At 36.6% G+C, this 24,026-nt stretch overlaps 1 protein-coding gene across 1 annotated transcript; it reads left to right on the plus strand.

The window, feature by feature from the left end:
• The first annotated feature begins 4,819 nt into the window (after window positions 1-4,819).
• Window positions 4,820-23,939, plus strand: cnot3b (CCR4-NOT transcription complex, subunit 3b). The gene is made up of 18 exons (XM_082185735.1): window positions 4,820-4,977; window positions 9,241-9,304; window positions 9,507-9,574; window positions 10,326-10,400; window positions 10,710-10,799; window positions 11,145-11,273; window positions 13,377-13,472; window positions 14,087-14,306; window positions 14,407-14,534; window positions 15,114-15,167; window positions 15,260-16,247; window positions 16,346-16,451; window positions 16,946-17,087; window positions 18,719-18,815; window positions 18,905-19,061; window positions 21,385-21,517; window positions 21,734-21,859; window positions 22,504-23,939. The coding sequence occupies exons 2-18, from the start codon at window positions 9,280-9,282 to the stop codon at window positions 22,600-22,602; spliced, it is 2,733 nt and encodes a 910-aa protein (XP_082041861.1). The 5' UTR covers window positions 4,820-4,977; window positions 9,241-9,279; the 3' UTR covers window positions 22,603-23,939.
• The last annotated feature ends 87 nt before the right edge of the window (window positions 23,940-24,026 follow it).

Here is a 24,026-nt window from a genome sequence, read left to right on the forward strand (position 1 = left end):
TCCGTTGTCAATCTGTCCGTCTGGTTGTCAATTGGTTTGAAAGACGCCGCATGCTTCTCTGTTAAGAAGCAATATGTAGCATTTTTGTACTTTGTGGCTGATCAGATGGCTAGTCTCTAAACAAAACTGGTATTTTCTTTATCTTCAGGGCTGAATATACATCTTTATTCCCTCTGCACATCTAGATGACTTATTTTGAATATTTTTGTTGCTTATTGCTTCTTACATATTACAGCACAACTATCAGGCTTGTATATCTACTGATTTATTAAAATAGTACTAGGAACATCTTTAGTGCTACAAACGCTAATACCTGAAATCAGTAGATTTAAAATGAAACATTCATGTGCCGCAAGTGTCTAGAATCAATGACAGATTTCCGAATGTTTCCCATTTAAGGACTATTTAGTGTGAAGTTGATTTGTGAAGGTCATTTCTTCATTATAGTCTTTTAGCTTTTGTTACAGAAGATCAGATTGAACTGGGATGTATTGCGATGCCGTGGATGAACTGATAGTTGTGTTGAACTGGTTTTATGAGGTCTTTTTGTCAATACAAACCAAAGTTAATCGCTTATTTCTCCTTCTCTTTCTCTGTCAAATTAAAGACTTTATCACTGCCGTGCAGCAACATGCTGCAAACTATTTTCTATTGGTGTGTTCTGATTAAAACCAGTTTTTATGCTGTTGTCTAGTTCAAATCTAGTCTAATCATGTTCATTGTGGTTTGAACATCGACATGTGTGGTAACAAACACTGTAAGACTCATGGTTGATAGAAAAACGAATAGGCCTGTTGTGTGTTTTCATGTCGACTCGGTCAGTTGTTCATAATGTGTTTCCATCTCATTCTCTGTTCATTGAATACTTTTGGTAATGTCTTGATTTTCTTATGTAAACAGTAGTAAAATGCTTTTACAACAATCAACAGTCTTTTAATGGAATGGTTTTTGAAGATGCTTTTCTTATGCATTTAAAAAAAAAAACAGCATCTTATTTGAGAAAGTTGATTTTTTTTTTTCTTCAAATGATTTAAAAATAACAGCAGAGCATAAATCATTGGCAAATGAAAGTGCACTGGATTGTCCATATAAATATCACTTAAAAAAAGGTTTTTTATTGGCTTGTCTTATTTTATCCCTCAATAATACTCTTTCAAGAACTTGAAGATAGTTTATTTTAATATTATTTATATACTAACATGGTATTTATTAATATTTTGAGTTTTTTATTTATTTATACTATTTTCAGGTTTCATTCTTTTAATTTGTTTAATTTCCATATTAAACTAAAATTAAAGTTTATTTATATATAGATTTATTTTTTATTTCCCTCGTAGAAGAGATATTGTGTCTCAAAGGGACCTTGTTAAATAAAATAAAATTTAAAAAGATGTTAAAATAAAAACATAAAATCATTTCAAACCATCTTCACAGTCTTGATTTATGCTTTGTAATAACAAGAGTATATTGCTTAATCAAAGGTCTAAAAGATTATTATTTTGCAGGTTTTTCCAGTCTCATGAGCTTTCATATCCCAAACCCCATCTGTTTCCCAAGCAAGCTGTTTGTCAAGGATAACTGCACTGATGGAGAGAACTGAGAAGCATCTTAGATTAAAACTCGCTGTGTAAGTCGGACAATTTAAAGACATCCCGGTACACCTTTAACCCCTTAAACCCTAAGCGTCCCGCCGGCGGGACGCCACCCCATGAAAAATATTCATAATCAAATTACTAAGCAACCACTGAATGGAACAACACAAAATAGGTATCATTTTAAAGCTTAGAATCTCAGCTTTTTAATGCATCTAATTACTTCGATCAACTTCTAATGATTGCAGAGTTATTCCACTAAATACGAGTGTACCCGCCGCAGGCGCCACCTAGCTGCAAAATTAATAATCATAATTTTTTTTCAAAAATATTACCTGGATCAACTTAAAATAGATGTCATTTGAAAGCTTAGAGTCTGAAATTTACAATGAATGTAGCCAATTTGATAAACTCCAATGTAGTGCTGAGTTATTTGCTGATAAATAGAAAAAAAATGTTTTCATAATTTATAAACTACTTTTTTGTACCACATACTGCAATATGTCAAAAACATCATACAGCTCAGATAGTCCTGTGTCATATGTCATTTGAAAGGTCTCAATGAGTAGAATACAACAAGCATAATTGTTCCAGGGTTTTTAATAAACTTGAGCAAGGTTTTTGTAAAATAACCCCTTAAGAGACCCATGTGTAAACCATATATGGATGCTGCATTTTAGACACATTTCCGCTTGTAACTTCATGAAACATGCTCCAATTGTGGAAAATGACACATCATTATTTACAGCAGATGCTTACAATTAAAAAGAGTCCAAACTCAACATAATCCATCACTCAGAACTAAAGATAATCCTCATGGAGTTCTAAACCACAAAAAATCCACTGATTCACGTAGCCTAGCAAGGTAGCTTAGACTTGGCCTTTTTACTCGTATCTTCATGAAACATTCGCCGATCATGAAAAATTATACATCGTTATTTACAGCAGGAGCTCACGATTACAAAGAGCCCAAACTTAATATATTCCATCAATCAGATCTAAAGATATTTCCTCATGGCGTTCTAAAACAAAAAATACCTCAGACGCGCCTATCCTAGTATATACTCATGAAGCACTCGCGTTTGGTTTTCACTTATAACTTCACAAAGCATGCACAGATCGTAGAAAAATGCACATCATTATTTTCAGCAGACTCTCACGATTAAAAAGAGCCCAAACTCAGCAAAATCCATCACTCAGATCTAAAGATATTCCTCGTGGGAGTTGTAACACACGAACCACCACCGGCGCGCATAGATCGTTTATTATAGATGTAGCACTTGTCGCGTTTTAACTCATAACTCAATGAAGCATGCATCAATTGTGGAAAATGGCACATCATTATTTACAGCAGATTGTTAAGATTAAAAAGAGCCCAAACTCGCCATAATCCATCACTCAGATCTAAATATATTCCTTATGGCGTTCTAACACAAAAAATTCCACAGGCGGATCTATGAAGTAGCAATAGCAGTGATGCGATGTTGTTTTGATGTGACGTTTCAGCTCATAACTCAATGAAACATGCATGGATTGTGAAAAATCACACATCTTTATTGACAGCAGATTCTCACGATTACAAAGAGCCCAAACACAACATAATCCATTGCTTTGATCACGAGATATTCCTCACGAAGTGATGCATACTTGGCTAAAAAACAAGTCTCTCATCCTCCCGGGGTGCAAAGTGTTTTCCAGTTTTCCCGGAACCATCCGTGCTCGATTTCAAACGTGGAATAACACAAAATATGTATCATATTAAAGCTTAGAATCTCAGCTTTTTAATGCATCCAACCACTTCGATCAACTCTGAACGAGTGCTGACTAGTCTCTCTCAACCGTAGTGTACCGCCCGCAGACGCCCCACAGACGCCACCTAGCTGCGAAAATATTAATTATCATATTTTTCCAAAATATTGCCTTGATTCAAACAAAATTGGTGTCATTTGAAAGCTTAGAGTCTGAACTTTACAGTGAATGTAGCCAATTCGAAAAACTCCTAAGTACTGCTGAGTTATTTGTTGATAAATAGAATATTTTTTTTCATAATCTATAAAATAGTTTTTTGTACTATGTACTGCAATGTGTCAAAAACATCATACATCTCATGAAACATTCAAAAATCATTGAAAATTGCACTTAATTTTTTACAGCATATTAATACAATTCAAATGAGCCCAAAATGTACTTAATCTATTGCTTTTATGACAAGATTTTCTTCATGGTGAAACAATTTTAAAAATGCCCATGAGGGGGCGTCAAGGTCTCAACAAAAAGGCTATCTTGGTTCCAAATGCTATAACTTTTGATTGCTTTATCCAATCACCACAAAATTTTATCGAGATGCAGCTCATATGTAGAGGGACTTCCCCAAAAAAGAATTTTCCTTCTACCTTATTTCCTTCCTGAGTTATTCCATGTCAAATAAGAAAGATATGCATTATCATAATAAAAATTATATATATTTTTTGTCTTTTATCAGCAGTTTCTCGGCAGGAGAATGTCCAAATGTAATGTAATGTATATTTTCAAAAAATTTGAAAAGTGTTCTTTCAAACGATACCTACCTTTAGAATCTCCTTGCTATAGTTTTGAAGTTATGAGTCTTTAGTTTTGTGTATGTCACTAAGAAAACTCATTTTTTTTATTGCCTTCCAAATGTGTGAGGACTTAACAAAAAGGCTCCCTTTGTTCCAAGTGCTGTAACTTTGGATTACTTTATGCTATCATCATAAAATAACGATCCAGACGCAGACCACACATAGGGGAACATCACAAAAAAAGAATTATTTTGCCACCGTATTTCCTTCCTGAATTATTGCATTTCAAATAAGAAAGATATCTAAATTATTAAAAAATAATATTAATATTTTTGTCTTTTATCAGCATTTTCTCAGCATTAGATTGTCCAAAAGTAATAAAAATTTATATTTTCTAAAAATATAAAAAGTTTCCTAACAAATGATATCTACCTTTTGACTCTCCTCTCTATAGTTTTGAAGTTATGAGTCTTTACTTTTTTGTGTGTCACTCAGACAAAAAACTCCAAAAATGGCCTCAGTGTTTAAGGGGTTAACCTCTCCATTTACACCAACCATCACTCGCTATGCACGGAAGCTGTCAAGCACTGCGAGTAGATAGACAGCTCCGCTTACCCAATGAGAGATGAGATCTGATGGCCGGCACCCAATGGCGATGAAGTGGGCGGGACCACAAGCCTCCACGCACAAGCGGAGGAGGTGTTCCTGGCGGCCATCTTTGATGCGAGAAGTGATTGTTTGGCGAATAGAAATAATAGGAAATAAAAATATAGCGTGAAAAGTTGTGGAATTGTGGCGGAACTGAAGGGGATATTAAGAGGGAAAGTAAAACTCAGGAAAATCAGGTAAAACATCCCCTACAACGAGGGAGCGTAACTCCAATTACATGCTGCTTTTTTCCTTTCCAATTTGTATCCCAGCCAAAAAAAAAAAAAAAAAAAAAGCTCGAGCCGGTCGCGTTTACTACAGGCTCGCGAGCTGCTTGCTGGAATTGAGCTTTCTAACTCATCTAAAGTGTTAATATTATCGTATCAGTGTCTCGTCACGTAAAAAAAGTAGCGGATGCGAATGAAGTTGGATAAGCGCCTATAAAAGAAGCCACATGCATGCAAAGACAGTGGCAGTCTCTGGTTTCATGTTGCTGAAATATTATTTAGTACCGTTCAAAACCGAGCTTGGTCCAAATGAGCTGTTATCACCAGGACTGTGAGATCTGGGGTTTTAGGTTTACTTTAAACTGTTAACATATCCGATGAAGGATCAGCTCGAGAATTGCCAGCTGTTGTGTTTGCACGCGCTACATTGTTGCGAGGACTCAATGGACGCGCGCGACTGTGTCAGATAATTTTGATTGACATGCAGCTGTCATCCTCTCTGTTTATATGATAAGAAATGCTGCTGAATGAATATCACGTTTCTATACAATGTTAGGTTTCTGCTTCAGTCACACTTGAACTAGTCATTATTGAAGTGCATGGATGGATGGAATAATGTGTTTCTTCATTGTGGCAAATGAAGCTGATGGATCTTGCTCAGCTGTGTTTGGACGGTGATCACTTTAGTTATAAAACCTGCCTGATAAAATGAATGCTTCATTTTGATTTCTGCTGTTTCATCATTCAATTTGGCATATTTTTCCTGTCACTGTTGTCTACACCTTTCAAATTTGTGAATCGGATGTTTTTACTGACCATGACCCAAAGCAGGATAAAGTCACCATTAAATCAAAATTGACCTTTTATTGCAGTATTTGTTATAAATAATTTTTCTGTGCACATCATTATTATTTTGTATTATTAATGTGCCCTTAACTTCCTGTCCCTCTTATGACAACATATCTTCTCTGATGAAGTGTTTACTGGCGTGAGAGTGGGACAACCTGTCACTCACATGAGATCACATAAAACAATTCCCAATGGACAAAATCAAGCCCACCCTACATTTTCTTTTTTTCTTGTTCAAGAAGCCGTTTTACTCAAATATTCGTCACAATAGGAAAGAATACCACAGCTTTTGTTTCATGCCGAATTGAAATACAAAAGCCATATATGTGGAAGTTTCTTTATGTATCCATTTATTCTATACTAGCCTTGACGGTGCAGTACCACAAAGATTTGTGTAGATGCTGATATTCCTTTAAAAGGGCCGAAAGGAGCTATTTAATCATTTATACATGTAGGCTTCAAAGTATGCTTCTTGCTGTCACGTGCCTTTACATCAGGAGCTTTTTTATTTACTGAAGAAATAGACGACAACCGTCATTTAAAACATCAGGTCTTATTTGCAATCTCAGCTTTTTATTGATCTTTAATTTTAAAAGCATTGTAAGTATTGTACACTTTTAGAAGAAAAGGTTCTGTATAGAAATTTAAGGGGTTTCCATCGTATGATGATTTTATGGATTATGTTTTAATTCATTAATTTAGTTAAATTTGTCATTTTATTAATTAAACAGCTCATAAACATATTTTATCACTAGAAAAATTGAAATAACCTGTTTACCATGAAAATATTATGCCATCTTTTAGAACCTTTTGGCATAGAGTGCTTTTTAAATGGATCCAAGTTGCCCCATTTAACCTTTTTTTCTAAGTACATGCTGCTTGTGTTGAGCAAAACCCTTGAGCTTTCTGAATCTAATAAACACGGATTACATGTCTTCATCCATGGAAGTCTCTACTATGTGAGATGTGCGAAGAATAGATTAATGCATTCTCTAAATTTAGACTGAGATCACACATCTTTATATTTCCCACCGGCATACTTGTGTGCATCCCAAATGTGTGCTTTGAATGTGCATTGGTATATATTTGACCAGACATGCCTGTCTACACACACTGATAAACATATGATTTCTTTACTTTTTTACCATGCAACTGGATCTAAACTCAACGGATCAGATTTTGTTTTATTGTAGAGATGTTTACAGACATATCTGTAAAATTATAGCAAACTCTCCAGTATAAGGGCTTAGTTGTCTCGTGTAAACAAGCAGAACTGTTCAATTGCCCTTTGCGTTGGAGGTATTTTTATTAAAATGTTTCGTGTAAAAGCGGTAAAATACTTTCTCCTTTTCCAGTTTAATGTGCAGAAACAACTCTAATTGTAAGCAATTCATTGGTTGACTTCCAAAGAGTGTGTAAACACTGTGTCTTTGTGCCGCTTTCAAAACATTGACACCATTTTATCTCATCCAATGACGTCGGATTTGTCTCTCTGTTTTCTGTATAATTATTTGCAAAGACCGCTACCAAAGACTATTATTTATTACTGCCTTGCTATGCTATTGTATATCTACCTAAATTCCAGGACTTTTCTATTGAACCATAATGATATTTTATGTAATATACACATATTGCTATTTGCACTTCTGGTTAGATGCTAACTGCATTTCATTGTCTACTAGTACTCCGCACAATGACAATACAGTTGTATCTAATCCAATCTATTCTAATAATTATTTTCCATGCAGGTTTATCATTATGGTATAATAACACCATGAGACCATAAAACCCTGCCCCAAATGGCAAACATAAACAAACTATGGTTGATTTTCTTAACATTTAAATTAAGTATGGTTCTCACTGCAGCTTGTGGAAGTGAAATACACCAATTACTAAAGGGAAAAAAGAGTAATTTAGCATTTTTATATTCAAGCCAAACCTGTCCAGCCTTCTCTACAGCAATCACAAGAGTCGGTTTGTGTGTTTGTAATTTTCGTCACTGTGCCATTACAGTAATTACACTAATAGTTCAGGGGGAAAAAACATAATTATAAAATAGGCCATCCGTCTAAAAGGCTTGTGTTCTTTATTTGGACATCTGGCTTTGAAGCACATTATAATGTGTCTTGTTTCTTACAAATCCAGTCATTTGTAAGGGATTATGTAGGGCTCCAGACTGCAACCAAATGTTTTCCTGCCGGTGCAACAAAATTTTGTTAAAGTTTGCACTGGTGCCACTGTCACGTTGTCCAACTGATTAGAGCTGCCATTTCTGTTGCATATGAGAAACGAAAGCGGATCAAATTTGCGCTACTCGTTTGAGCAGCGCATCGCGGACCGTTTATCAGCTCGGAGCCTCGGACCAATAATAGACAGTGCAAGCTCAAAACAGGTTTACTCGCGGTCTGATCTCGACCAAGCGACAGCGTTATTACACAGCGCTGGGAGATCCAGTGAGAAAGTGTGTGAATTTGGGGCAGAATTCTGTCATAAACCATAGATGTCAGATAAACCAGCGCTGACTTGGAAACCAGGAGAAACATTGTGCCATGAACGAACAAGTTATAGAAGGCTTTTCATTCCACAAATCACCAACATTCACCATGGATTTCATGTAGTAACACTGTAACAATGGTATTGTGGCAGATAGAGTCGAATGCTTTTACATTATTCATTTCAGGGTTCGTACAACCTTTTGAGAGTGAAATTCAAGTACTTAAAGAACTTTCAATTGCTTCACTCTTTTTCCAGAACTTCAAAGCTCTAAATATTATCCAGTTTAAATGTTATTTTTTATGTGATGACCATAAACATTATTTGTTCATCCTTCAAAGATTGTCCCCGTGGATTTAGTTTTAGACATTATGAAATCACTGTTATAAAATATCGAATCATCAAGAATATTTTTTTGTTAAAATGTGGCAATTTTTTTTATACTGATTAAGTAGGAAAAGTCACAGTTTCATAAAAAAACTAACTATTCTTAAAGTTGCCAATGAATTACACAGAAAGCAAGCGAGTGAAGTTTTAATCGCTGAAGCTGTTGTATGATGCTATAAAATAACAATGGTGCATTTAATAAAAGTAGAATATTTTTATTTTTATTTTTTTTGGTAAATAAAGTTTTTAATAAGAGAGAATGTTATCTGAACTCAAGCTCAGTGCTTTACTGTCAAATGTGCATTTCCAAAAAATAAACATGTAGCCTTATATTATTAGTAACTGCACTTATTAATGCATAACAATAGTAATTTTATGATTCAATTACCGTTGATTAAAAATCGCAGTCACTGCTCTCAAATGTTAGTCTGGAGCCCTGCTATGCTAGTTGATTTACCATGAATGAAGAGCTACTGTGCTCATTTTCTCTTCTATTTCTTTCAGTAGATGAAGGCATGAAGAAAACATCATAGTCAGGAAGTCATGGCTGATAAAAGAAAACTTCAAGGTAATGGGCAATATATGTTTAATGGTCTTCTTGGAAGATATCTTTATGCAGCTTAGTTTGAAGAGAATGCTACATGAATAGCTTACATTATTTAGCATATTTCTGCTGTATCAACCCCATGTTTGCATGTGTGTCTCTGAGAATGCGGCCTGGTCTCACCCCATCCCATCATGTACTGAAGGTTTTGTTCCTCTCTCTTCAGGCGAAATAGACAGATGTTTGAAAAAAGTTGCAGAAGGGGTAGAGCAGTTTGAGGACATTTGGAAAAAGGTAAGAGACGACTACAGCACTTTTTGTAAAGCTCATTAAAATGTTAATTATACTTTAGATGCATTCTCAGTGATTTTTGCTGTTTTAAGAATAATATTTTACAACAGATCCAAATTGGATAGTGAACTTAGATGGGGCTGATTAATGCATAAATACACTACCATTGAAAAGTTAATAAAAAAGAAATGACTATTTTCCCAGCAAGAACACACTAAATTGACCAAAAGTGGCAGCAAAGACATTTATAATGTTAGATAATATATTTCTATTTCAAATAAAAGCTGTTCTTTACAACTTTCTATTCATCAAGGAATCCTTACAAAAAGCATCACAACTGTTTTCAACATTGACAATAATTAGAAATGTTTCTTGACCATTAAATCAGCATGTTAGAATGATTTCTGAAGGATCATGTGACACTGAAGACTGGAGTAATGATGCTGAAAATTCAACCTTGCTCAGCATTTATATTAAACCACAATGAGCAAACTCAATCTCCCACAATGAACAAATGTAATAATCAATGATATATAAGAAATTTCAGAATGTAAAGAGTTTTTAAGAAAGTACACCTACATTTGTTCTGCTCATGCTTCTTGAGTGAGGCCCAATGTATAGAATATGCAATGCATAGTGTTTTCAACATATAATTGAAATTTACAATCACCTTCTTATGATTCAAGCCAAGTAGAATCCTTTAAAATTAACTTATAAATAATTTATATGTTTGTGATTTATTTCCCCCTTTCAGCTCCACAATGCAGCCAACGCAAACCAAAAAGAAAAATATGAGTCTGACCTCAAAAAAGAGATTAAAAAATTACAGGTGAGAATATTTTGTTGATATCAAACTGCACTTTTTGGCCATAGGCGAATCAAATGAATTATTGAAAGATTGAACTGCTTTTCATTTCATTTGTAATACACTTGGCTTGTTTCACTGCTCATGGTGTGTTTGCCTTTATTGGTAACCATGAGGACAAGCGCTACCCATGCCGAGGGTCATGTATGCGCGTGTCCTGTGCTTGGCGGCACAGGACGAGTCGGCATGCTTGATTTCAGGTGTCCAGCTCAATTTTCTTTCATTCTTTCTTTATGCATGCTCTTTCTGTTTCTGTCTGCATTGCTTCTGCAGCGCCTTCGTGACCAGATTAAGACATGGGTCGCCTCCAATGAGATCAAAGACAAAAGACAGCTAGTAGAGAATCGCAAACTCATTGAGACGGTGAGTCTGTTTAAATCTAACAAAAAGACTTGATACTAATAAATAATGCCAGATTTAACATGTTTGAGCAACTTAAATCAGTTTATTTTATTGGATGAAGTTCATTAGCAATGTTTTCAGTAAGGTGAAACCTTTGAGATGTGAACTTTGAGACCTTTTTGTAAATAAATAAATAATCAATTATTAATTATTTAATGTAATGTAGATACTAAATCCAAATAAGACCAATAAATCCAAATTCTGAAACATAATATGGAGAAAAGTGCTCAGCTTTGGCACACGGTAAAACAAAATGTGGTACTTAGTTTTGACTGTTGATTTATGATTTTTTTTTTTTTTTAACAGCAAATGGAGCGGTTTAAAATTGTGGAACGGGAAACCAAAACGAAAGCATACTCTAAAGAGGGACTCGGCCTCGCTCTGAAAGTCGATCCTGCACAGAAAGAGAAAGAAGAGATCGGGCAGTGGCTAACGGTAAGAACGGCAGTGTGAACAAAATCGATATGGGTCGATGCATCGATCAAACATCTAATCAATGCCATCACGTAAAATATCAATATGAGGTACCTTTATTTTGACACTCTCCACATCCTCACGCAACGTCCACCAAAGCAATACTTTATCAATACCCCCCCACACCCCCTTTTTTTCCTTTTTTCTTTTCTTTCTTTATAAAAACTGTGTAATTTTGTTGTTGTTGTAAATGTCCCAATTGGGAGAGGGTGTGCAATTTTCAAAGAGTTTAATTAAACATTCATATTATATATTTTGGTTAATAAAAATGTAACTGGTTTTGTGAACTTGGCACATATTATCCAAATATCGACAAATCAATCGATACAGCCCTGAATCAAATCGTAATCGTATCGCAGATTTTTTTTTGAGGTATCGGCAAATATCGTATCGCTGGCTGAGAGAATCAATATCGCATCATGATGAACTGTCCGATTTACACCCCTAGTGTGAAGCACTCGAGTCAAAGTCACTGCAAATTGTTTGCACCCATTTGACTCCTGTAATGTGGAAAAGTAGGACTGACCTAGATTTCTTTAGAATTTTTTTGTTTGTTTTTTACTAACATGCACCAATAAATAATTCACAATAAGACAAGAAATGTGCATCAAGAAAGTAATTAGGATTTGTTTTGATTTCATGTTAACTTGACACATATTCCTGTCATTCTGTAAAGCATTTGTGTCTTGACACAATATGATAAAACATTAGGATTATTTTAGATGCCAAATGCCTCGTTTTTAATGTAGATGATAGTAGGCGGCTGCTGTCAGGGGAGGAGTGAAAAAACAGCAGCCGGACTCCCACTTCTTGTAGTGGTACATCTACTGTATGTATGTTTACTGTATACATCTACTGTATGTATGTTTACTGTATACATCTACTGTATGTATGCAAAGGCAAATATTGTGATCGCATTCTTTGCGATTCATTGCCAGTAAAGTGGATGTATTTGATATTGCTTTTACACACGATTGATATGATGAACTAGTAATCCAGTGTAACTATTATTAAATTATACTACAAGTAATCCACTGTATCTATTAGGGATGCACCGATAAGAAATGTTGGCCGATATACCATTAACCGATAATTCTTTATATTTGAAAGCCAATAACCGATATATTTGCAAATAAATCTAAATCCAAATTTATATAATTTGAGAATTGAGAGCCTGATTACAAAAACAAAAGGCTCACCATTAAAAGCCATGTCCCAAGCACACAATTCTAATGTTCTCAAAATAATTTTATGTAGCCTATATATGACAGACTTGCACATTGCGCTTAACTATATTGTCCTTTTTTGAAGTGATTCCAATCATATTTCAAGCAATTCAAAACCATCATGGCGAATAGTGCGCATCTGAATTGTCTCAGCTGAAGGAAATAATTCATTATTTATCAGATTTTATATATTGGCCAATTTATTTTTATTATCGGGCAGATAACGATAACATAAAAAATGAACATATATCGGCCGATATCGATATGGTGGCCAATATATCGTGCATCCCTAGTATCTATTATTAAATTCTACTACAATCTGGATCTTTTCCATCCATTTTTAGTTTAATAAGACATGAGTTCCGCAGTATGAAAAGTTCTGAACTGTGACCTCAGTTAAAGTGCGGTTACATTAGCGAGATTTCACGAAATGTCCATTGTCAATATTGTAGCTATGTATGAAGCACAGCTCATACTAAAGTCAAACCAAGCAGTCTGCAAGCAATCTGTGTGGGTAAATCTTTCACACTTGCGTGAAATCCCTGATGGTGTGGATTGTTATTGAAATTACTTGATTTCACCCAAGAAAATTAGTTTCCCATCATCATTTCCCATCATTCTTTTTGTGTGCACAGTCTTTGGAAAGCTGCTGTAACGCCTGGTTCTGAAAGCTGCGTCCATCTCACTGTCGTGAGCGTATTTTGGCAAACAATAGCTCGAAGTTACAGAGAGCTTTTCAACTCACTACTCTGCAAAAAACATGCACATCTCAACTGTTGCTCTGTTTGCATCATTTGCTAATGTCATCTACTTCTGCTTTGTACCTTGGTTTCCCTAGAACACGATAGACACGTTGAATATGCAAGTGGACCAGTTTGAGAGCGAGGTTGAATCGCTTTCTGTCCTAACCAAGAAAAAGAAAGGAGACAAAGAGGTCAGTTAAATTTCTTCCTGCTTTTTTTTATTCTCATCCTTTTTGTCTTTTACAAGGCAACTGTTTGATCTGGGATTGTTTAGCCTAATAATACAATTTCTGGGCTGGAAACAAAGAGGTTGTTGATTCAAACCCAGCAATGGGTGAACCATGAATGATGACACTTATTGGGTGATTGGCCTTTCTGTAATTCACTTTGGATAAAAGTGTTAGCTAAATGACAAATTAATTAGTGATTATTGATGCCAAAGATATTTATTGTGTACTTCACCACTCAAATTTCAATAATTTATTTATTTTTAATGAAAACATTAATAATGCAAAAACATCTTGACTGTATCAAATGGTAATACTCTAGTACCTAATGATTTTCATATTCATGTACCATAGTATTTACTATGTCTCCAGGGTACTTAACAGAATATTATGGGATTACCATGGGGCATATCAAAAATAAAATAAAAATGGTACTAATGGTAATACTATTTTGTTAGTGACCATATAAAAGACTATTTTAAAAGATATTTCTAGCAGTTTCACTCGTTCTGTTAAAGTGACTGCTCATTCACATCAGAATTCTATATTTTTCCCTTGCTGTGATGCTGTGACCTCAGAAGCAGGATCGGATCGAGGAACTGAAACGATTGATCGAGAGGCACCGGTATCACATACTCATGCTGGAAACCATCCTTCGAATGCTGGACAATGACTCGATAGATGTGGATTCCATCCGCAAGATTAAAGATGACGTTGAGTACTACCTTGATTCCTCTCAGGATCCAGACTTTGAGGAGAATGAGTTCATCTATGATGATCTTGATTTAGAGGAACTTCGTAAGTGTTTGGTGCACATGTCAGAATTATGTTTTTTATTAATTTTTTTATTCTTAATTGTAACACTTTTTTTTTCTTTCTTCATTTTTCCTTCCTGTAGCCCAGCCACTTGGTACCACATCTCCAGCTGGTAACGCAGAGGACGAGATCTTCCAGCACTCCAGTTCCACACCAACCTCCACAACGTCATCTTCTCCCATACCTCCCTCTCCGGCTACTTGCACTACGGTGAGCATCAGACCTTACGTTTAATCAGAGCTTGGGATGCACGATACATAATTAAAAAAAATATATATATTAATTGTAATAATAAAATTTATACATTTTAATTCAAGTGTGTTTTATTTATTTATTATCAATTATAAGTCAGTAAATCTTGTAAATGTGTTAATTTGATTTCCAATTCATTTTATTGTTTTATTTATTTATCGGTTATTGGTTGTAACTTGAAAATAATTATCGAGTTATCAGTTTCAGCCTGAATTTTAATATTGATGCATCCCTAGTCAGAGCAACATATGACTTCTCAAACCTGCTTACCAGCAGACACATTTATCCTATTGAAGTTTATGCAAGTTATCATGAAAATCTATTTGAATCATATTTCCCCTAAAAAATTGAACATTCTATACAGGACCTTGATTTGTTCATGGACAGATATTTTTCTTAACTTCTAAAACACTAAAAAAAAATTTCTCTGTGAATGCCATGGATGTGGATGGATATGAATGTAGTAAAAAGCAATTCAGTCATTTGTTTTGGTTTGTTTTTGTTCCATGTCATGTTCTCTTCATTTGTACTGATAAGAATTCTGAAGATGATAAGAAAAGAGGTCGCTCGACAGACAGTGATATTAGTCAGGTGAGAAAAGATGCATAAAATCACTGTTCTAAAAATCTTATGGTCCTTTCCAGCTTTGGCCTGACAATGAAAATCCTGTCATTTTGTTGCAGTCACCTATCAAGAATGGAAATCCATCTTCATCTCTATCCTCCTCTTCCTCACTGTCATCCTCATCCTCGGGAGCCTCTTCAAGCTCCTTGATCTCATTGGCGACTGTCGCCATCAGCGGAAGCTTGGCATTAGGGGGCAGCAGCCTTTTAGGCAACATGGGCGTCCCCCTCCAGAACTCTGGCAGCTATAGTTCAGCAACACAGCAACAAACACAGCAATCCCAACAACAGCAGCACCAGCCCAAAACCTCAGTCTCCTCCCACTCCAGCACCAACTCTGCGTCCTCCAACAACAGTATCCTACTTCCAACATCCAGGTCCACGTCACCACCCAACACCTGCACACCGGGTCCCCTGACTCCCAGCTCACAGAGCCAGCCTCCGTTGGGCACGGGTCTTTCCTCCAGTCTGGGCCTCGGGAAGGGCATGTCGGTGACGAGTAGCGCAAACCAGATGCCCGTTCTAGTCCTTTCAGGGATGCCGGCGTCCTTGGGCATGACTGGGTTTATGAGCGGATCCACCCCAGCGCCTTACGCGCAAGCGGCCGCCGCAGGTTGCATAGGCAGCGGGCTGTCAGCATCGATTGGAACGAATATTAGCAGTACAAACTCCAGTGGAGTCGTAACCTCAGTGGGGACTAACGGAAGTCTAGGCTCCACAAGCCTCTTGGGCTCAGGGCCTGGTGTTTTGGGTCTTGGGTCCACACAGTCTGCTGTGGAGCCTTTACCTCTGCTAGCTCCCAGCCCTGTGGGAGGCGCACTGATCTCAGGGAGCAACGTGGGAGTTATCGGTGGCAACGTGGGAGTTATCGGTGGCAATGTGGGAGTTATCGGTGGCAATGTGGGAGTTATAGGTGGCAACGTGGGAGTTATCGGTGGCAACGTGGGAGTTATCGGTGGCAATGTAGGGTCATCTGGGACAGGAAATACAGCAGGAAGTGCCGCGCTACCGCGGCCACCCAGTGGGCCGAAACAAAATGGTGGTACAAGTGAGTGCATGTTCTGAAACAGTATTGAATTATAAGAAGAAACTAAAATATTTATAATAAATACAAATTTTGTTCACATTTGTATCCACATCTTCCAGGTTATAGTGCTGTGGTAGCAGATAGCTCGTCAGACTCTGCCCTCAACAGTGCCAGCCAATCACAGACCAGCCAATCCTCATCCTTAAATTCCTCAACAAATCAGCCGTGAGTACTGGCGCACTTACTACACTTCAGAAACCACTTCCCTGTTAAGAAGCTATGCCCTGGCAACCACCTACAACACCCTAGCATTGTGACGCCTTTTTTGTGAGGTTGATATTCGATTAACAGACAACAAAGACAAGTAATATTCAGTCATATTAAAGATTTAACTGCACTACCACAATCGGATGAGATTATGTCTTCTGTAGAGCTGCTTTATAGCTGAAATTGAATTTGTTTCATAATTGATGAATTTTACAACATTAACACTGTTATTTTCCTGTTTATTAATGTAAAGCTGCTTTGAAACAATCTGTATGAAGCACTATACTAAACTTTTCAGATAATGTACAAATCTAGAGGTGAATAACATGGAAAACCTGCATTAAAACTAATATCACTACTTTCCTGGAAAAAAAACCCTTCTGAATTACATATCTATGTTATTCATAATTCAAACAATTTTCTATATGCTCTTCTCCCTCCTCTCAAAACAGTAAGGACAGTGGGTCCAGCCTTCTGGGGTCGATGACACTGCCGCCCAGCTCGCCCTCACCATCGTACAGCGAGAGTAAACCAAGCGGTGGCAGCCTGCTGAATGGCCCTCTCTCATACACACAGGCTGCCGACACCATCAAGGTCAGGCACACAACATTTGCTCATACTCAGAAACAATGTGTGTTTGATGTGTGGGTCTGAAGGCAAAGTCTACATTGCTGTTGCCCGATAGTGCTCTGCAAAGATTAGATGAGGAAACGGGCAGAGAAATTACTCTTTAATTATTGCTCATCACCTGATTGCAGCAAGAAGTTTAGATAAAATAAAAGGTGTTGAGAGCCTGGGTTGTTAGATGTGAAGACACTTATGCTACCGTTTAGAAGTTTTTTTTTTTAGTTTTTTTTTTAAGGAAACATACTTTTATTCTGCAAGGATGCATTAAATTAATCTAAAATGATACTAAAGACATTTATAATGCTACACAAGATTTCTACTCAAATAAATGCTGTTCTTTCAAACTTTCTATTCAAAGGCTCCTAAAAAAAAATGTTCTTGAGCACCAGATCAGCATATTAGAATGATTTCTGAATGATCATGTGACACTGAAAACTGGAGTAATGATGCTTTAAATTCAGCTCTGCCATCACAGAAATAAATTACATTTTACAATATATCAAAAAAAGGTATAAATAAAATATAAAGATAGTTATTTTAAATTGTAATAATATTTCACAGTATTTTTTTATCAAATAAATTCAGCCTTGGTTAGCATAAGAAACTTCATACCAACCCCAAACGATTGAACAATAGTGTGCGTATAATAAATTAATCACATTTATAATTTAATTCATACTGATTGCAACCATCACATTTTGATCTAATAATATTAATATAATATACTGATGAGCCGAAACATTATGACCAGTCCCAGGTGAAGTGAATATAGTTGATCATCTCCTAACATGGCCACATTTTAAAGGGATGGTTTGGAGTAATTTCAACCTAGGGTCCTTTGCACCAAAAAGAAAAAAAGGGTTCCTAGGTTGAAATGACTCCGAACCATCCCTTTAAAGTCTGTGTAGATTAAATGGTAAGCAAACACTTAGTTCTTGCAATTAACTTGTTGGATGCAGGAGAAATGGGCAGGAATAAATATCTGAGTGACAGATTGTTATGGCAAGGTGACTGGGTCAGAGTATCTCTGAAACTGCAAGGCTTGTGGGTCGCTACCGGTCAGCAGTGGTGAGAATTTACAAACAGTATTTCGAGGAGGAACAAACTAACAACCGGTGACAGCAACGGAGGCTATGCCGTCTGGTCCGAGCCAACAGAAGGTCTACTGTCTACACTAAATTTTAATGATGGTTATGAGAGGAATGTGTCACAACACACAGTGCATCACACTTACAGACCACTCAGAGTGCCTATGATAACCGTTTTCCATCGTTGAAAGCGTGAGCGTCCAAACTGTTTCGTTTTCTTTTACATCACATGGATGGTCCCGTGTGCACCATTCACCTAAGGAAGTGATGGCACTAGGATGCACAGTGAGATGGCGAAAAGCCGATAGAGGGAGTGTGATATTCTGAGCAATGTTCTGTTGGGAAACCCTGGGTCGAGCCATTCATGTGGACGTATAATTTCATATATATGGATTTCAGTGGAATTATTAATCATCATTAATTGTTTTGAGCACATGCTAGATCACTAGAGTCCACTTTTATTGACCGTTTTGACCAATGCGTTTTCCCTTCTGCATTCACTCTCTTCAGCCTCAGGAGCCTCTGAGTTCTCAAAAGTCGATGGTAGAGAGGGTTGCCCAGAGCTCAGGGTTAGAAGGAGAGCTGTCTGCGCTACATATCTCTAGTGGTAAGTATCAACAAGTACTCAACACTATAAGGTTATCTTGCCCCGTTCTCTATGTTGTTGGTAACATTCTTTCTCTCACCGTCTTCCAGCTTCTCAATCTGTTCTTTCGGAGGTGAGCATCGCCCCTTCTTTGGGCGTGTGTCCACTGGGTCCCGTCCCCCTCTCCAAAGAGCAACTCTACCAGCAAGCCATGCAGGAGTCCGCCTGGACGCACATGCCTCACCCGTCCGACTCTGAGAGGATCAGGTGAGCGCACACCAACACACACACACACACAAATACGATTTTTTAGTATTCACTGATTCTGACAGCTGACTACACACATGCCTCAAAATCTAGGGAATTCCTGGAACCTTGTACTCCAATGTGACCATGTTTTGCATCAGTTTGTCATTTCTTTTTCTTGTATTCAATTCTAAAATATCTAATGCAACTTAATGATATTTTGGGGCATTGCCGAATGAAAGATATTTGGCCCTTGAAACAGCCATAGTGCTCATCATTGCACAAGACATTTCAAGAAATCTGCTTTCATATTACTGACACTGGATTTGATAAAAAAAAAAAATATATAATTTGTATTTCTACATGTCAATTTAAATAGTAACAAGTTTCATGAGATCATTTGTTTGAGCATCTTGATCAGCCTGATGCTGCCACATTGATTCATTCTATTATTTAATTATTTTAAAAGAGGTTCATTTAATTTGACACATTATTTGATTGATTTACCAAAATGTTCCTATTGGTACACTTACTTATTTTATTATTTCCATTTGTATTAAGTCTTATTTTGCGTACATGTAATCATTTTAAAAAGTAGAAACAATTACATATCTTTTTTTTACTAATGTATTTATTTATTTATTTATTTAACTAAATGTTAATAAATCAGGGTTTCCGCGGAGTCATAAAAAGTCATAAAACGTCTTAAATTTAATAATAAGAATTTTAGGCCATAAAAAGTCATAAAAACGTCCGGATTTTCCATACAAGGTCATAAATTACATTTAGCCACGTCTTAAATTGATATGCTCGTTCATTCATTGGTTCTACCATCGCCTTTTCCCCCCGAAAATGCGCTGGCGGCGGCATTCATTCGTTTCGCCTGTTGTAGTTCTGTCTGAGGAATCTGGGTGGTATCACAGCGTTCCAGGTCCATGCGGCAGTGCAGCAAATAGACTTGTCGGAAGGACTTTCACAGAAACCCGCGCGAACTCCCAACTCGCAAGAATCTCCTCAGCTTATTACTGTATAGGTCGTTGAGTCACTGCTTAATTTAACTGAAATTATGGCTGGGCATTAAACAATATTATTATTGCGATATAATTGTTTTCTCGATAAAACAATATAAAGAGTTCGATTGATGTTTATGCGCCAAAAGTGGAACGAAACTCATTTGAACCGCGCGCCACTCGGACCATTTATCCGCTCGGCTCAAAGTCCAAACGGCAGCGCAGCGCGTTTACTCTGATCGGCCTCGGTCACGAGATCCAGTGAGAATCGCTTGAATTCAGCAAAGAACACAAATGTCTCCGTGATCTAAACCAGTTTAAAAGCAGATGAAACGGCGCTGACAAACAGGAGAAACACTGTGCGCAACGATACAGTCAGAAGGCTTTTCCGTCTACAAATTCCCATCATGGATTTACTGTAACGTTAGCCTAGTATTATTAACTCCACCGTGAAATGTGGGATATACATATTGAATTGTATTATATTATTAATGTAGACAATGCATTAAAGGACTAATGGAATATAATTACAGTATTTAATGTATTTAGGCTACTACTGTTTTTCATACATTTCATGAAGATACGTGCCATCAAAGTCAGGCAACACAAACCTGTTTCAAGACTTGAAACAATATCCCCCATTAGCACATGCAGAAACTAAGAAATACATTTTCCAATAAAGATATTTATTTTGTTAAGGACAAATGACAAATGTTTGAATGTTCTGCCTCAGATTTGTGAAATGTTCACCTGTTTGGCATGATATGTTCTGACAATAAAGAGTAGTTTAAAACCACAATTAACGCTCTGGTTTCTACAACTTCCAGTTAGGAGCAAAAATCTGCCTTTAAACTTGACAGAAATAAAGATTTGACATTTATCATGATAATTATCGATATTGACTAATATATAATCATGATAATTGTTAAGTGTTGTTCCTGTGTTATTGATACTTAGGAAAAGGGAGCCTTCAGTTTGTTACTCTTAAGAAAATGGAAAATGAAAGTCAATTAAAAAAAAGACTTTTGAAAGGAATTTATTTTTCGTAATTCATGTAGGTCATAAATTTAAATCAAAATGGTCATAAAAAGGTCTTAAAAAGTCTTAAATTTGACTGACTAAACCCTGCAGACACCCTGTAAATTGATTAAAAACCTATTTTTTTCAAGTACCTATTTTTTGAATCACTTAATTTTGAATTCTTAGGTTCTTCATATTAAATCCACACAAAAATACTATCTCTATCTCTTTTGAGTTGATCAGGGTTCTTTGACTTGCAAACTTGTTCTGATTGAATACTCACTCAATAATTTACCCTTTTATTGGACACACAGGCAGTACCTGATGAGGAACCCCTGCCCGACGCTGCCTTTTCACCACCAGATGCCACCTACCCACTCTGACACTGTGGAGTTCTACCAGAGACTGTCTACAGAGACCCTCTTCTTCATCTTTTACTACTTAGAGGTGTGTGTGTGCACATTTATAGTTAACACCCTCAGTGAAGCCCCAGTAATTGCAAACAGGTTGTTTTGTCTTTTAGTAAGCACATATGGCTTGCATTTGATTGAAAGATAGAGGTACTATTGATCTCTGAGTGGGATTTTTTTTATGGTCAGATTACAGTCCCTTTTTATTGGTGTATTTCTGGTAAATGACAGATTGTTCCTTTCAACTCCCTAGGGTACAAAAGCGCAGTATCTAGCAGCCAAGGCCTTGAAAAAACAGTCATGGCGGTTCCATACAAAGTACATGATGTGGTTCCAGAGGCACGAGGAGCCCAAGACCATCACTGATGAGTTTGAGCAAGTGAGTCACACTATTGCTGTATTCTGATTCTGGGGCCCCTGGTCCCATTTTTATCATATTTTGGCCAAGAAACGCTAACTTATACAGGAATACGTCTCACCAATATGTTGAATAAAGTTCATTTTATGTACCAACGTAGCATAAGACTTCTTTCAAAAACATTAAAAATAGTAATGTTTCCAAACTTTTGACTGGTTATATATCTTCTGTGGGAGTCTCAGGTCCAAATAATGCTCGTCCAATCATTGCATTCGGTCTATTAATCAAACTATTCTGAAAAAGTGTATTACAGTGGCTTCCACAAAAATTTTCAGCCCACACCTGTTTTGTCAAGCATAATAGACTTTATATTTTTTATTCAATCTTACTGACCCCAAACGTTTAAACGGCAGTGTATATGTGAATACAGTGCTGGGTAGATTACTTACAAATTATAGTCAGTTACTAATTTCAAATGACATAATGAAAATTGTAATAGTAATTAGTAATGTAATCTATATTATCTAAATCTTTCAAAGAATTTTAAAAACGTAATATAATTACAAGTACTTCATATTGGAATCTTAATAACCAGCACTGTGTGAATATGACCCAAAAAATTATAATTTGTAACTGAATGGTTCGTTATTTCCATCTTTCTACAGGGAACATATATCTACTTTGACTACGAGAAATGGGGCCAGAGGAAAAAGGAAGGATTTACATTTGAGTACAGGTACCTTGAGGACCGGGACCTTCAGTGACGGATGGTCAACTAGAACGGAGGACTACTGTCGACATTCCGAATTGAATCAACACACACATGTACACTCTCTTTCATTCACTGGGGAGGAGACCCAGATGCACATGCGAGGCTGTTTTATGTCTCGCTGGTGCATAATGCATCTGAAGCCCCTCCCACTCTTTACAATCCTCCCGCCCACCAGCCGAGTTCTTTGTGACTCCGCCCTCTCATTCAATCAGACTTAACGCTGGTAAATCACCCCGTTCTGAGAACTTTATGGAGCATTTTTGCGCCAAAGAAGAAGTTGAATGAACATTCACTCTATCAGCAAGATGACAATAAACTCAAATCATTGTGGAGGAATTATTTAGCCATGGCTAATTGCGTAAAACACTGAAGTTCTGCTATATTGATCACATAAATCCAAACTAATCCAAGTCCTCTGAGCTACAGCTGTGTTGTTCAGCAAATGATTAGTTTAAAGTAAACATCAGCAATTAAATTCTTATGCACAACCATTTCAATCTTGCATATATCTGTCCACTCAAGCCATAACAACTGCTGTTTTCTCTTAGGAAGCTTGATTTTGGGGTAGTTACACCCCTGTCTTGTAAGCTCTGATTAAACCACAGCTATTAATAAGCTTGCAAGTGTGTGTCCCAAACTCTAATATTGATATTCATAATCGTTTTATCACTGTGGCACCAAATAATGAGTCTGAATGAGTCTCTTGCCAGCTCAAGCACACTATTTTTGTTTGTAGACAACAAACAGGAAGCCAAGTACACGCCACTCAGATCAGGTTTGTGACTCATGAAAAAAATAAAAAATAAAGTTATTATATAGAGGGCTTTTTTGGAATAATGAATATGTTCATTTACTAGGGTAAATGTACTTCTCCGGTTGAAATTCGCTGTGAATTTTTGAAAGCAACAGGCTTGTGAGAGTTTCAGTAGACTTGCATGTCTTACAGATTTCACTAAAACTTCACCGTTTCATTTCGCAATGACACCCATAAATGTTCCAGCATTTTATGACATTTTGTTCCCCTTATTTGTTTGTGCTGTATAAATTAGCAACCATGGAATTAATTTAATGAGAAAAAACGTGCTGTAGGGAGGATTGTGGTCAGTCATTTTTAAATTTCTTTACAATTCAGCAAGAATCGGGCATTAAATACCCAACCTTATAAAATGCGTACGCACACAACCTTGTTTTAATCGTAACGTTTATCTTTCTCGTTGAGCGTGTGGAAGAGAGCAGAAATGTGAATTATGATTATATATATATTTTTTCCTAACTGGAAAAGTGTTGTACAGAACATTTGTTCTCCTTCTGTTGACCCCCCTCCCCCCCCCAACAAAAAAACCCCATTTAAACAGCATGGAATATTACACTTGCTAAGTGAACTGGAGAGAAAAAAATAAAAAATTGAGAAAATGA

This window comes from Leuciscus leuciscus, assembly GCF_965113295.1.
Source record: "Leuciscus leuciscus genome assembly, chromosome: 12".
Classification (NCBI taxonomy): Eukaryota; Metazoa; Chordata; class Actinopteri; order Cypriniformes; family Leuciscidae; genus Leuciscus; species Leuciscus leuciscus.

Coding starts and splice junctions, on each gene's coding strand:
- cnot3b (XM_082185735.1), top strand. CDS start 9,280: ATGGCTGATAAAAGAAAACTTCAAG. Junction 11,274..13,376: donor AGATCGGGCAGTGGCTAACG/GTAAGAACGGCA, acceptor TGGTTTCCCTAG/AACACGATAGACACGTTGAA. Junction 16,248..16,345: donor GAAACAAAATGGTGGTACAA/GTGAGTGCATGT, acceptor CACATCTTCCAG/GTTATAGTGCTGTGGTAGCA.